The sequence below is a fragment of the Anoplolepis gracilipes genome, chromosome 3, assembly GCF_047496725.1.
Source record: "Anoplolepis gracilipes chromosome 3, ASM4749672v1, whole genome shotgun sequence".
NCBI lineage: Eukaryota > Metazoa > Arthropoda > Insecta > Hymenoptera > Formicidae > Anoplolepis > Anoplolepis gracilipes.
This window is the reverse complement of record NC_132972.1, coordinates 16,704,006-16,718,335: the sequence shown is the minus strand read 5'-3', so window position 1 is coordinate 16,718,335 and position 14,330 is coordinate 16,704,006. Positions and strand designations below refer to the sequence as shown.

Sequence of the window (14,330 nt, the reverse complement as noted above, 5' to 3'; positions counted from 1 at the left end):
CTTTTAGATTTATCTATAGAATTTAATGTTATATAATATAAACTGATTTTGATATAGTTTTGAGCAATGGCCCGAATTAAATGTACAATATGATTTTCTAAAGGAGACTGATCAAATGTATGCTCTCGTAATGAATGAAATAAATTAGTATCAAGGAACGATTTCAACACATCATTAGTAATATATGTTTCATAAATAAATTTTTTTAGTTATAAATCCAATTGTGCTTACATGAATTGCATGTTTTATTATTCTTTCGTATTTATTACAAATTGTAATAACGTCTTTTGATGATTGTATTAATGCTCCTTGTCTAATATTTTTTACAGAAATCAAATTATTATTATTAGTGACCCTTTTATCATGGTATTATTTATTATTAAAAAAAGGACATTTAACGTAAAATATAATAAATTCAATGACTGTTTTTATTAAACATATATAGCTATGTAATATTAACAATCAGAGATATTAGAACATGAGCTCCTGCCCACTGGACGCGGAAATACTTGCCGCGCAGCAAAAAATAACGCGATAGCCAATAAATTCATCAGTTATAATAAATTAATTGACTACCGCGTTCTCTTTTGTCGCGCGGCCAGCATTTCCGCGTCCGGCAGGGAAGAGTTCTATTTCGTATTAAACGCTATTACGCACGCGCATTATTCCATCCAATAGAAAGTGCTCACAGTTCACCTCGTCGCCCCTCCCTCAGTGGCTTCATCACCCTTATTTAAATACTGGGTTCATGCTCCATCTCTATCTTCCGATATCTATGGTATGAGGCAGCTCTAATTTTATGTACAAACAAATATGTATAACGTCCCTTTCTGCGCATGCGCTGTAAAGGCGCGTATTGCACGCATGTATATACATACTAAGTATGATAAACAAGCTTATATAAAAGATATAAAATAACTGCACATTTGTATCCTATAATTTAATATTTATATTTCTTACTTTTTTTACTAACACGACATGTGTTCTGACAAGAATTAGAGACCGAAAGCAGGTTAGAAGTACATGTACATACTGATCATAATGGCGTCGGCACATGTCAGCGCATGCGCAGAAAGGGTCACCTTAGCACTAATAGTATTTCCCCGAACGCGCTCTTATTAGTACATCAAATTTGAGGACACTTTATAAGCAAAATCTAGGGAGTTAGCAGTCTAGTATTATATAGGGTGCGTTCCATATAAACGCTCACGCGCTGTAAGCGCTCACGCTTATAAGCGCTATTTTCAATCGTTCCGTTTGCTGTTGAAGCGCTTAAAATTGCAAACGGAAAGTTATTCTTTTTGGGTGCATGAGCATCGTGAGCGAGTGTCAAAATGGCGGAAAAACAGATTGTTCTTTTGTGTTCACTAATTGTAATAATGTTCGAAATATTGTTTGATGACGATGGAGATTTTTTAAAACTTAATACAGAAGTAGAAAACATTCTTTTAATTCTTAATAAGTATCGCGAGAAAACTGCAATATTACGCCTAAAGAATTACGTAGAAAAGATTTTACCATCATATACCGATGTACAATTTAAATCACATTTCAGTTATTAATCATATATTAATCACATTACAATTTAAATCCATTTTTCTATTCATCATGCGATACCACGGGTGCGTTCCATATAAACGCTCACGCGCTGTAATGGGTTATCTACAATGGCCGTAGAACGTAAGGTCGCAAGCAAATTGACCAATGACCGTCAAGCATTTTCGAAAATACTTGACTGTCATTGGTCAATTTGCTTGCGACCTTACGTTCTACGGTCATTGTAGACGAGGCTTAAGCGCTCACGCTTTTGCTGCCCTACCTCGATGAAATACCTCTTTTTAGCGTATCTTTTTTTTCTTTTACTCTTATGAATGTTAGCAATATAGTAGTATTACATATATGCATATTAACGACAGTTATCCTTTTCTCAGTGATGGATACCCTCACTACCGTTTTCCATCCTCATAAGCAATCTATTCTAGTAAGTCTATGCATCACGTGACCAAAAATAAAAATACCAATTCCTCAATTTTGATCACGTGATCTGTTTTGACATAAAAAATGAGCGTCGAGCGTCAACATGAAAAGGCACCTTTACGGTTTAAGTTTTGTTATGTTCGGGCCTTTACTTGAGGATCTCTATTAAACTTAGGGCCCGTTCAAGGAGACGTTATTAGCGCTAACAGCGTCGTTCTATCTTTGTTCAACTTTTAATGAGTAACAAAGACAGAACGACACTGTTAGCGCTAATAGTATCCCCTCGACACGCCCTTAATGTGCGAACGGTCGAGTTTAAAATTCAGTAAAGTCACTTTTGCCTTTATTTTTTGTTTCTCCCCTTCCTCCTTTCACATTCCTTTGTCTTGAGCACCAAATCCGAATACTTGATTTTATTCTTGAATGCCCGTCACGACACAAATATGTTGTTTTAAAAAAATTTAAAAAGTAGATGTATAGCTATCTGCAGTTGTTCATAGTATTAGCAATCGCGTGCGAGATGTATAATTATTGAAACAATATGAATACAATCACAGCTAAGGTAAACTAACTTCTGCAATGCTATAATTCAAACTATCTTTATTGCATTATCCGAAAGACGTGTAGCTTTGGAAAATTTACATGATTTTTTGATAGGTGCATTATATATATATATATATATATATATATATATATATATATATATATATATATATATATACATAAATATAAAAATTAATTATAATTATTAAATATAATTATTAACAATAGAAATTATCACCCAGGTACTCTATATATTGACATGGATGTTTGTCGCAAGTTATTATTTCGCCTGGGGTAGCAACCAGCCGAGCGTACCTGTTGCATCTGTCGATGAATCCGGTTGGTATCCAGATGGAACTTTCGCGAACGAAATACTTGAAGGAATAATGGAATGAAGAATGATAAGAAAGTACCGAGCAACGCTGTATATATTGGATTAAGAATTATGAAGCAGAATTAAATTTAGCCGAGGACTTTATTTTTTATCTAGTTTCCATCAGAAGCCAAAATGTTATTACCTAATAATAATTAGAAGTCGATTTTAACAAGAATATTCATTTACGCAAAATATAATATATATATATATATATATATATAAATGAATAAAATATACCTTTTTTTTTTTTTTTTTTTTTAGTACCTCAATCTTGTAAAATCTTCCATATGAGCATTTGTATACCCAACTTTTTTAATATAAATTTGCCATTTACATATTTCTCACTTTTTCATTAAGAAATTAAATATGTATATATAAAACTAATGATTTTATTAACAACGCACGCACGCACGCACGCACGCACGCACGCACGCACGCACGCACGCACGCACGCACGCACGCACGCACGCACGCACGCACGCACGCACGCACGCACGCACGCACGCACGCACGCACGCACGCACGCACGCACGCACGCACGCACGCACGCACGCACGCACGCACGCACGCACGCACGCACGCACGCACGCACGCACGCACGCACGCACGCACGCACGCACGCACGCACGCACGCACGCACGCACGCACGCACGCACGCACGCACGCACGCACGCACGCACGCACGCACGCACGCACGCACGCACGCACGCACGCACGCACGCACGCACGCACGCACGCACGCACGCACGCACGCACGCACGCACGCACGCACGCACGCACGCACGCACGCACGCACACATAAATATATAAAATAAAATTCTTATAGATTTTTATTTATTATTAATTAGGATGTCACATGTTTTTCATGTATGGAAGAACCTTCCTCATTCTTTCCATTCTCCTGATTATTTTCAAGCTGCACTGGCCACATTGCATGGTAAATACCATCATATGAAATTAATTCTTCATGTTTACCTCTTTCGACAATTTCGCCGTCTTTAAGGACGAGGATCTCGTCCGCATGAATTATCGTAGATAATCTGTGCGCTATAACAATAGTAGTTCGTCCGGCGCATACTCTATTTAATGCCGCCTGTATATTACGCTCTGCCTGTGTGTCTAGAGCACTTGTAGCTTCGTCCAGTAGCACTATTTTCGGCGCTTTCAATATTGTCCGTGCAATTGCGATACGTTGTTTTTCGCCACCACTGAGTCTAAGCCCTCTTTCGCCGACCTACAGGAGAAATTAAATAATTTAAATTAATCCGTTTAAAATAATTTTGCAATGCAAGCAATTCATTACAAGTGCAATTTTATCTAGTTAAATATAAATGTAAATTTATTTTTTTCTCTTTATATTAAAATTAATAATTTGTAAGTTAAAGATTTGCCCTGTTAAATTAAAATTTTTATTTTCATGAATTTTTATGTACAGTCAGTATAAAATTTTCATAATTACTATAAAAGTTAGGTTAATATAAAATATTTACAATTTTGAAATTAAATTATACTCTGCAGGGCAAATCTTTATGTTAACTTACAAATTTATTAATTTTATATTTTAAAAGTGCTTTGAGCAATATCAAATTCATGAATTTCGAAATATATTAGATTTATTAATTTTTAACATAACTGATCTGTTTAGTTCCTCCTTAAATTTATCTATACTTGAAATATCCAAATCTCTATTTATTAATAAGTTAATAAAGATAAAACAAAAAGAGGAATTAGCAATATATAGAAAAAATTACATTCAAAAGAACATAATTCTATTGTATCATATCTAACACACCTGTGTCTCGTAACCATTTGGAAACGTGAGAATTCTTTCGTGGATATCTGCGTACTTTGCAGCAGCGATTATATCTGCCTCTGGTGCATCAATACAACCATACTGGATATTGTATCTTATAGTGTTGTTAAATAAGACTGTATCTTGTGGTACAACACCTGTGAGACAAGGATTTTTGTAAATATTAATAATTATCAAGTAAGCATAATTAGATCAACAAACTAAATAAAAAAAATCTATGATATGAAAATACCTATGGCACTTCTGAGAGATTTCTGTTTAACAGTCTTCAAATTTTGTCCGTCGATTAATATCGCACCTTGTTCTACATCATAGAAGCGAAATAGTAATCGCATCACGGTACTTTTTCCAGCACCGGATGGACCAACAAGCGCGACCGTTTTTCCCGCAGGTACGGTAAAGCTAATGTTTCTGAGTACGAGTTTCTCGGGAGTATAGCCGAACGATACATTTGAGAATTCCACTTGTCCACGCTTAACATTCAACAGTCCGGCTCCTGGTGCGTCTATTACTTCTTGTTCTTCTCTGAGCAGTTCGAACATATTTTCCATATCGACGAAATTTTTTTGAATAGCCCTTCGAATGAAAGAATTTACGAGTAAATAAAACGATTTGTTCGAAATGACAGTTTATAATTAAAATTATAATCGGCAGCATAAACAAATCGTTACATAAATCTGTTTTTGTATATTTTACCTGTAATATGTCCCAAACCAATTTAATGGTACATAAAGTTGTATTATGTAACTAGCGAATAAAACATAATCGCCGACCGTTAAGCCTTGATGGAAAACAACCTGTAGGAAAATAAATTTATCAGTATTACACATTCTATAATTATAATTAAAAACCGTTTTTACAATTATGACGCAATTACCAACCATATGTAAACATAGCAACGACCCAGATAGTAAACCACCACAGACAATAATGTTTTGCAAAGTATTCAAGATATTCAGTGTAATAATCGATTTCCATTCCTGCACTTGGAAGTCTAAAATTGCATTTTTATAGCTTTCTACTTCATACGTTTCAGCAGTGTAATATTTTACTGTTTCAAAATTAAGTAAACTGTCAACGCTACGTGCTTTTTGAGCATTATCAGCCAAATTCATACGTCTCTGGAACTTCGTACGCCATTCTGTGACTAGAATCGTGGCAACTAAATTGATAAACAAATTTAGCGTGAGATTTCACAAGAAACTATGAGAAACTTATGTTAAAAGATCTGCACAATTATATTATGTATAGATTTAAATTAATAATTTGCGATTAATCGATTTTTATTATAACAATCTAAGATAGCTTATTTTTACGCGATTATAATTCGTGTTGTAATTCTGATCATTAAATACAGCTGGTTACAAAATATATATTATTATTATTGGATAACACTCTTCACTTATATTACACACTTACCAATATAGAGAATCATAGTCGTAAAAACGATGAGACCAAACCATTTATTAAATGCACTAATGAAAAATACGACAGCGACGATAATATCAATAATAGTTGGTACTATCGAAAAAAGAATATAATTCAGCAGATTATCGATCGAGTCTGTGCCACGATCCATGACTCTCAATACTTCACCAGTCTTTCTTCCGAGATGCCATCGTAAGCTTAACCCATGTAAATGCCTGGAAAATATTATATATAAAGTAAGAAAATATGTAAAATGTAAAAATAAATCCTATTCTACCTAAATGTAAGGATTTTTAGTTTTTAGTAATTTTTATATTTATAGAATATTATAGAAAGCAATATAATTTTTAACTCACCTAAATAGTTCCACCTCTACTTCACGAGTAGTGTATTGTTGAATGCGAATCCAAAGAAAAGATCTTAAATTATTCAATAGACCCATACCTCCTGTACCACCACCTTGCAAAAATTTGAACAATACATATAACAATACTATGTCCCATCTGTAATAAAAAGTGACAATAATTGATGACTACTAGCACAATAAGAAAAATATATTGTGGATCAATAATAGATATAAATAAAATGCACACCTAAATTTTACAGGTTCAATTATAACACTATCCACAATTTTTTTATTGTAGATTGGTACATAAAGATTTATCAAACGTCCAGCTAGCAATAACATAAAGCAAAATATCACTCTCAACTGAAGTAACAAGTCTGATTTTGGCCATATAAATGGTGCCAAGACTTTAATCTTGTACCACAGATTTACCCATGTGGAAACATTATCATCTGGTCTCTACAAATATATCTGTAGGGATTAACATTTTCTTAATTGTATGTTACAGAAATTACTTACTCTGTGATAATATCGGGATTGCGTGGTCGAGCCATCATTAAGTGTACGATAATCAGAATCAAAGTTACCAGCAATGCCAGGTGCTCGTAGACCAAGAGCAAAGATTAATAGATTACTAACATAACGCAAAACAAATAAAGCCATTTCAATCTGGTCTGTTAAACTGTAAAGAAAAATCAAATTTAAATTGAACAAAATTGACTGACTCCTCTAAGGAGTAGTATTTTGACTAAAATGGTGATTGATAAAGATTTATATTTTTATAAACTTTATTCATGTTACATATATATATATATATATGTATGTGTATATATATATATATATATGTATGTATATATATATATATATATGTGTGTATATATATATATATATATATATATATATGTGTATATATATATGTATATATATATATTCACTTTATTCATACACCAAATAAATGCAATCTTTTTTTTTCTTTTATAAACTTACGAATTTAAGTGAAACCACCATTCTAGCTTTCCAATGTTGACAAAAACAAGATTTTCAGCAACAAATGCTAAGGTCCAAAAACCTAGTAGCACCAATCCATGGCCATGCGGCGGTACACTTGGTAACAGTTTATGTCTTTCAACTTTTAACATATAAATGGAATATGGATAAACAATTACTGTCAATACTATTGAAAATATCTATGAAGGTAATTCAAATTTATCATATATGTAAAAATAAATGATTTTTCTTTCTAGAATTCTCATTTAAATATTGCTCTTATGTTGTATGTCTCAGATAAAATATAATAGACAGAACAAGCAATATTTATAAAATATATATAAAATATTTGTTACTATTTGAATATTTTATAAATATTTATCAAAATATTTTTGTAATCTTGGATTAAACAGATCATAAAGATTTATCATAAATATCTCAGCAACTATTTAAGAAATATTTATAAATTTTATTACAAATATTAATTTCTTATTTACTATAAATATGATATAAAATATTTTATCTATATTTTAATATCTTGAATAGTTTTTTTATTTTTTCTTCTAATATATATAAAATATATATAATATTTATATATTTTAAAAACAAATACTAAAAATATAATTATAAATATTTATCAATAATATCGTGAACTGTCTAGCTATCAAAGATAGAAAAAAAAATAAAGATAACAATTTTCTAAATTATACATATATAAAATATAAAATTTAATTCTATATAAAATTCAAAAAACATATATACAAAAAATCTTACCATATATCCATATACCATTCTATTATCCAAGACTGTAGCTTGTAAAATTATCCTCAGTATACTCAGGAAGGGAACAAAATATAAGGAAAATTTTTGCAAATTATAAAATTTGCTTCTTGGCAATATACGTTCATCAGCATCCGTTCCATATTTGTGGTATATCCACAATTGGATGGAACCAAATATAATTAAATATAAAGATATTATAGCAATGCTGATAGTGTCCATGAAACACTTGGATACACCATGATCTATCCAAATGTCGTTGAAAGTTATGTTCGGCGGACAATATTTCATTGTTTTTGCAATCATATTCGCCGATAGAAATTAATTTAAAATAATTTCATATATTTTTACACCTACAAGTCATCCATCTACACACACATGTTTTTGCATTATCATCCTTCATACAACTCAAAGCCCAATATTTTAAGATTTAAATTAACACAGCTGAAACATGACTATTGATATCAATCTTACATTAGTGCATAAGTTTTTTGTTGCTGAATAATATTAAAAACATTTATACGTACTGTGCAAAATATTTTTCTTCGTAATCATATTACACAAAAATGTGAAATAATCACAAACTTCTATCATAGTATAACTAGTAGGGGCACTCCGAACGCCGAGCTTTTTTGGGGTTTGCGTCGATCCGTTCTGCGCATCCGCCATGTTTTTGGGAGGAACCAATCAGACAATTGTATATGTGGTAGTGTGAAATCTGTGAGAGTGCATCACAGAGGTAACACTACAATATATGTGTGAATATATAAAACTATAAATTATTTTTATTTCTTTTATTTTTTACATAATTTTGTAACTTTTTCTTAATTTTTTAAAATTTATAAAATTTTTATACATTTCTTTCACGACATAAATGTAACGCAGATTCCTTGAACGATTGATACGCCATTGAATATTAGTTCAAAAACATGGCGAAATATCATGTGATTAATACTCGTATTCATAGTCCGTCCTTATCTCAAGAGTGGAGGAAACCTTAATGAAGAATTCTTTGAATCTCCAAGGCTGTCTTATTTCATAGATGAATCTCGAGTCTTCCTTCCAAAAGGAAAAAATATTTTAGGGATTTTTAGGGATTTACTAGAGACAACATTGTTTTACGCGCCTGCAACTAATTTCACATATAAACTTTCAAGTGATTGAGTTACAAATAAGTTAAGTTAAAAGTATATTTATTTATTATTTTTTGTGCAAGTTGTGATCGCATTGCAAATATAATGGATAATAAAAATGTTCATTATACGGAACGGGAGAGAATGCTCTTGGCGCAGCTTGTTTCAGAAGAAAAACCTATCGAAAATAAAAAGACAGGTGCTTCAGATCTAAAAGATAAGGTGGATGCATGGGAAAGAATCACAAAAAAATTTGCTAGCGAAGGATGTACGCTTCGCTCTAGCAAATAGCTGAAAAAATGCTGGGATAATATGAAACAAAGGTAAAAATAATGATTTTACTAATAATTTTATTAATGATGAGGTTATATAATTATTTTAAGTGCACACATATTCTTCTTCTTATATACACTTTTATATACTTGGCTTGTTATATAATATTTTAATAATAATTATATTATTAATTAATTATTTTAGAAAACGAAAATTAAATACAACAATGCGGCACGAACGCTCAGGTAGCACTGTTCGTTTTATAAACGTTTTCTAAACATATCTAATACGAAAAGATGCGTTTAGAAAACGTTATAAAACGTTTATAAAACGAACATGTGCTACTTGGGCGGCTTATGACAGGTGGAGGTTCTGCATCAGTACAACCGAATGATCCAGTGATGGCATTCATGGATGCAACAAATGCAAAAATAGATGTCGAAATTGATTACCCATTTGACAGCACAGCAGTATTTGAGAAAGAATGTATAAGCATATAATTCTTATTTTTTTATTATTCTATTATTATACATATATGGTAATAATAATTTATTCTTTATTTTTTGCTTTTCAGATAATGTAAAGATGGATTGTGCGTCTGAAAGAATAGTCATCGAAGATGAAAGTGAGAAAGAGAATGAGAACATTGATGATATCTGTCATGAAGATTATATCCATCAAAATATTTTATCTACATCATTTAGCACACCAAAAGAAAAAATAGCTACTTCAAAGAATAGCACATCAGTAGAAAAAAAGGCCACATCAAGCATAAACAATGGCATCAGAAAAAAAGTCACTGCAAGTGTTAACGCATTAAAAGAAAAAAAAGCTACTTCAAATAATAAAACATAGAGGTAAATTTTATGAATTAGGTTATATTAATTTTTTAACAGATTATATAAATAATTATTATTATTATTAATATGAATAAGATTTTATTGTCATTTTTTAAAATTAAGGTAGAAAAAAGTACGTAATAATCTTTATTGCAATAAATTAATGATAATGAAATACTAATAATAAAATAATTTCGATTTTCAGAATATCCGTGACGAAAAAGAGTTACAATTAATAAAAATACGCGAAGCAATTGAGCAACAGCGCGAGCTTCATCGTAAAAAAATAAAGATTGCTGAAACAGAGGAGCAGATTGTTCTTGTAAAACTTTTGAAGGAGGAAGAAGCGCTCAAGAGTAATACATGTAAATAATATATCTATAAATATGATAAAATGACTTTTGTTAATAATATGCTATAAATACAAGTTATGTTTTTTATTATATATTTCTATATGTTTATATGTATTTCAGTTTATACAAAGTTATGTAAAATATTTAATTATTTTTATAAGTGACTAAATAACTATAAGTGTTCTTAAAAATAGATGTTATTCTTGATAATTAATATAAAATTCTATGTTTGTTATCAATTTAATGGAAATATATATATTTCTTACAAACAATGAAATATTGTCTGTTTATATTTTTAAACGTCACTTTGAGGGCTGTGTTTTGTTGATAATCATTGTCAGTATTGAAAATCTAAAGTGTATGTGACAAATTAAATAGATTTACAGTATTGTCAGTGAATACCAAAATGCGGTTTATATAAAAGAATAGTTTATAGAGAGAAAGAGAGAGAGAGAGAAAGATTTATTATAAATAAATATAACATTCTTTAAGTTAAAATGTATACTTAATATATCATATATTTGTTTTATTTACAATTTGATCTTGTATGTACAAATCTAAATTTATTTATACAAATTAATCTTAAATTTACATGATGACAACATTATTGTTAAATCATTCATTGCAGATATAAAATAAATATAAAAATATAATTATAATTCGCTATTCTGTTTTACGAAAAATGTGTTAAAATGAAAGCATTTCTGTGTGCAAGTCCTACTCCATTTTGTTCTTGATTTATAATGTCTTCAAATTGTATATTCTCATACAACTCCTCTTCGATTACTTCCTCCAGATTATGTTGAATAGATATATTATGCAAAACTGCAGTTGCACAAATAATTGCCACCGATGTGCTCAACTTTGTTCTTAAACCATAATGCAGATATGGAAATCGACGTTTCCAAACTCCAAACAGTTGTTCAACGATAACTCGTATTTTGTTTATGTGCAGTATTATACCGAACTTCTGAATCTGTCTCAGGTCTTAAAACAGGCGTCAGTAGATACCTGTGGCATGCATATCCACTATCACCAAGTAAAATTCCGTTTGGTGTCCCAACTCGAAACGACAGCGCAAACCGCTTCTATCAAATATTACAGCATCATGAGTTGAACCTGGATGTCCAACAACTATATCGAGAATTTCTCGTTGAGGACCAGCTACAGCCTATAAAACAAATATATCATTAAATCTAACTTCATATAAACTTCATGATTATTTAGCAAAATAAAACCGTTGAAAAAACCTGTACATACCTGTACCTTTAAAGAAAACCATCCTTTTCGATTTCGGAATATCTCTCCATTATTTTCTCCAGGATTCGCAATACGTATATGGGTGCAATCGATACATCCTATTATGGATGGAAAGTTGGCCATTTCATAAAATTGATTTTTATTCCTTCGACGTTTTTCTTCGGTGAAAAAATTATATATACACTTAAGTGTGACGCTAAAATTCTGGAAACTCGTGCAACAATTCTCGATACTGATGCTTGACTGTATCCTCGTAAATCTCCATTAACAATCTGCAATTAAAACAGCATATAAATAAAATAAAAATAAATTATCTATTTTAATTTATATATATATATATATCATAGTGTCGGAACAAAATTTACAAACCTGAAAGCTACTCGTTGCATAAAAACGCAGTGTTATTAAGAGCTGCATTAACGGAGAAATCGGCAGTCCTCGATTATTGAACCGTCTTAACTTATCATTCACTAAAGGTAATAGGATCTCGATTATGGCTCCTTTGTTAAATCTATATCTTTTTCGAAAAGGAACATCTTCGAAAAATTCCATGGGATTTTCCCAATCACGAATATATCTTTTCGCAAGTCGCAACAAAATCCGATCCTCTACATTTTCATCTTCAAATCCTTCGTCAGAATCGTTAAAAAATTCGTTATCCATCATGCACTTTTAATGTGAATGCGTAACATTACAAATAATAACAAATTGAAATGTCAGCTAACTTGAAAAGGTTATGTTTGCGCATCATCCGCTAAAAAAGGTTAAAATCTCCTCCTTAAGGAAGCTCGTGACCTTCCTTGAAATAAGGGAGCTAATAAAATTACTTGTTTGGCCAAGAAAGGTTTATGAAACGTCGAATGAGAAATAAGGAATCCTTATTCCTTAAGGAAGGACTATGAATACAGGTATAAAGGTCTGCCGGACCGACTCCATAAAGTTAGCCAAATCACTTTGATTTTTTTATAATTAAAATTAACTAATCGTTTGGTGGTAGTTTGGTGGTGATTGATAGTCCAATTAAAACGTTTAGTGGTTCATCGTTTTTTTTTTTAATTAAATAATTAAAATTTCGAAATAAAGTTAGCCGAATATTTTTATTTTTCGTCCAATCGAGTCAAATAAGAGCTTATTCGATGCAAAATCGTTAGATGGTCACGAATAAATTCTTTACAACGTTTGGTGGTCCATAGTTTATCCAAAAAATGAAAAAAATCATGTGCGGTAAAATTCAAAATTCTTTTAAGGCTGATTCACACTTCGGCAGATAAACAGATAAATGTGAAGATGAGCGGTCCTCCTCACACTTCCACACAGTACTGTCAGCCTTGATAGTTTCTACGCTCTCAAGTTTTGTTATATGTTTTTATGGGGACGGAGCGAAGCCCCGTCCCCCTATGCACGTCCATCCAAGCATGTACTTTGCAATGCATATACGATTCCACATGGGTTTGCAACTTGCATAGCAACATAAAAAAGATTTATTAATTATCAAGGATTTATTTAAAATTTTGTGTAAGTTACTAAAACGCATGCGCGTGTGACCGCAGCGCATGTCCATGTCACTATACGTCGCTTGAATGACAGATTTCATAGCCTCAAAAGTGATCATCTTAAAAAATTTATATCTTGCTTTGCGTGGCAGAGCGACGATTTTTTCTGCCAGATTCGTTTGTTTCGAGCCAAAACCTATTACTAAAAAAATTTTCAACAAAATCGGTGAGGAGGACCGCTCATCTTCACATTTATTTTTCTGCCAAAGTGTGAATCAGCCTTAAAAGAATTTGGAATTTTACCACACATGATATTTTTCATTTTTCGGATAAACTATCAATCTCTAAACGTTGTAAAGAATTTATTCGTGTCCACTTAACGATTCTGCATCGAATAAATTCTTGTTTAACTCGATTGGACGAAAAATAAAAATGTTCGGCTAACTTTACATCGAAATTTTAATTATTTAATTTAAAAAAAACGATGAACCTCCAAACGTTTTAATTAGACTTCCAATCATCTCCAAACGATTTTTAAACGATTAGTTAATTTTAAGGGTGAAATCACATGGTGTGGAATGGAAGTACGGAATAGAGAGTGCATCATAGAAACAGCCAATCAGAGCTTTGCCGCAAGGTTTACTTAAGCTCTGATTGGCTGTTTCTATGACGCAATTTCTATTTTGTACTTCTATTCCGCACTATGTGACTTTACCCTAAGGGTCGACA

General features: G+C 31.5%; 1 protein-coding gene and 2 long non-coding RNA genes across 5 annotated transcripts; 1 reads left to right on the top strand and 2 right to left on the bottom strand.

Annotated features, from left to right (window-relative positions):
- Positions 1–3,725: 3,725 nt before the first annotated feature.
- On the bottom strand, positions 3,726–8,928 carry LOC140664055 (ATP-binding cassette sub-family B member 6-like). Its single transcript, XM_072888776.1, has 12 exons — positions 8,778–8,928; positions 8,245–8,694; positions 7,471–7,670; positions 7,003–7,165; positions 6,731–6,942; positions 6,494–6,640; positions 6,129–6,352; positions 5,591–5,871; positions 5,406–5,506; positions 4,942–5,285; positions 4,689–4,846; positions 3,726–4,130 (listed from the first exon to the last, which is right to left on the bottom strand). Exons 2-12 carry the CDS (start codon positions 8,554–8,556, stop codon positions 3,741–3,743), a joined length of 2,532 nt encoding a protein of 843 aa, XP_072744877.1. The 5' UTR covers positions 8,557–8,694; positions 8,778–8,928; the 3' UTR covers positions 3,726–3,740.
- Positions 8,929–9,212: 284 nt separating this feature from the next.
- Positions 9,213–10,905, top strand: LOC140663781 (uncharacterized). The gene is made up of 4 exons (XR_012046327.1): positions 9,213–9,706; positions 9,861–10,142; positions 10,231–10,513; positions 10,701–10,905. It is a non-coding gene; the product is annotated as an uncharacterized lncRNA (long non-coding RNA).
- Positions 10,906–11,490: 585 nt separating this feature from the next.
- Positions 11,491–13,534, bottom strand: LOC140664091 (uncharacterized). Of its 3 annotated transcripts, XR_012046386.1 has the most exons (4): positions 12,834–13,534; positions 12,478–12,737; positions 12,109–12,380; positions 11,491–12,019 (listed from the first exon to the last, which is right to left on the bottom strand). It is a non-coding gene; the product is annotated as an uncharacterized lncRNA (long non-coding RNA). The 3 variants fall into 3 exon arrangements; XR_012046387.1 differs by having other exon boundaries at positions 12,115–12,380; positions 12,478–13,531; XR_012046385.1 differs by having other exon boundaries at positions 12,478–13,529.
- Positions 13,535–14,330: the final 796 nt, after the last annotated feature.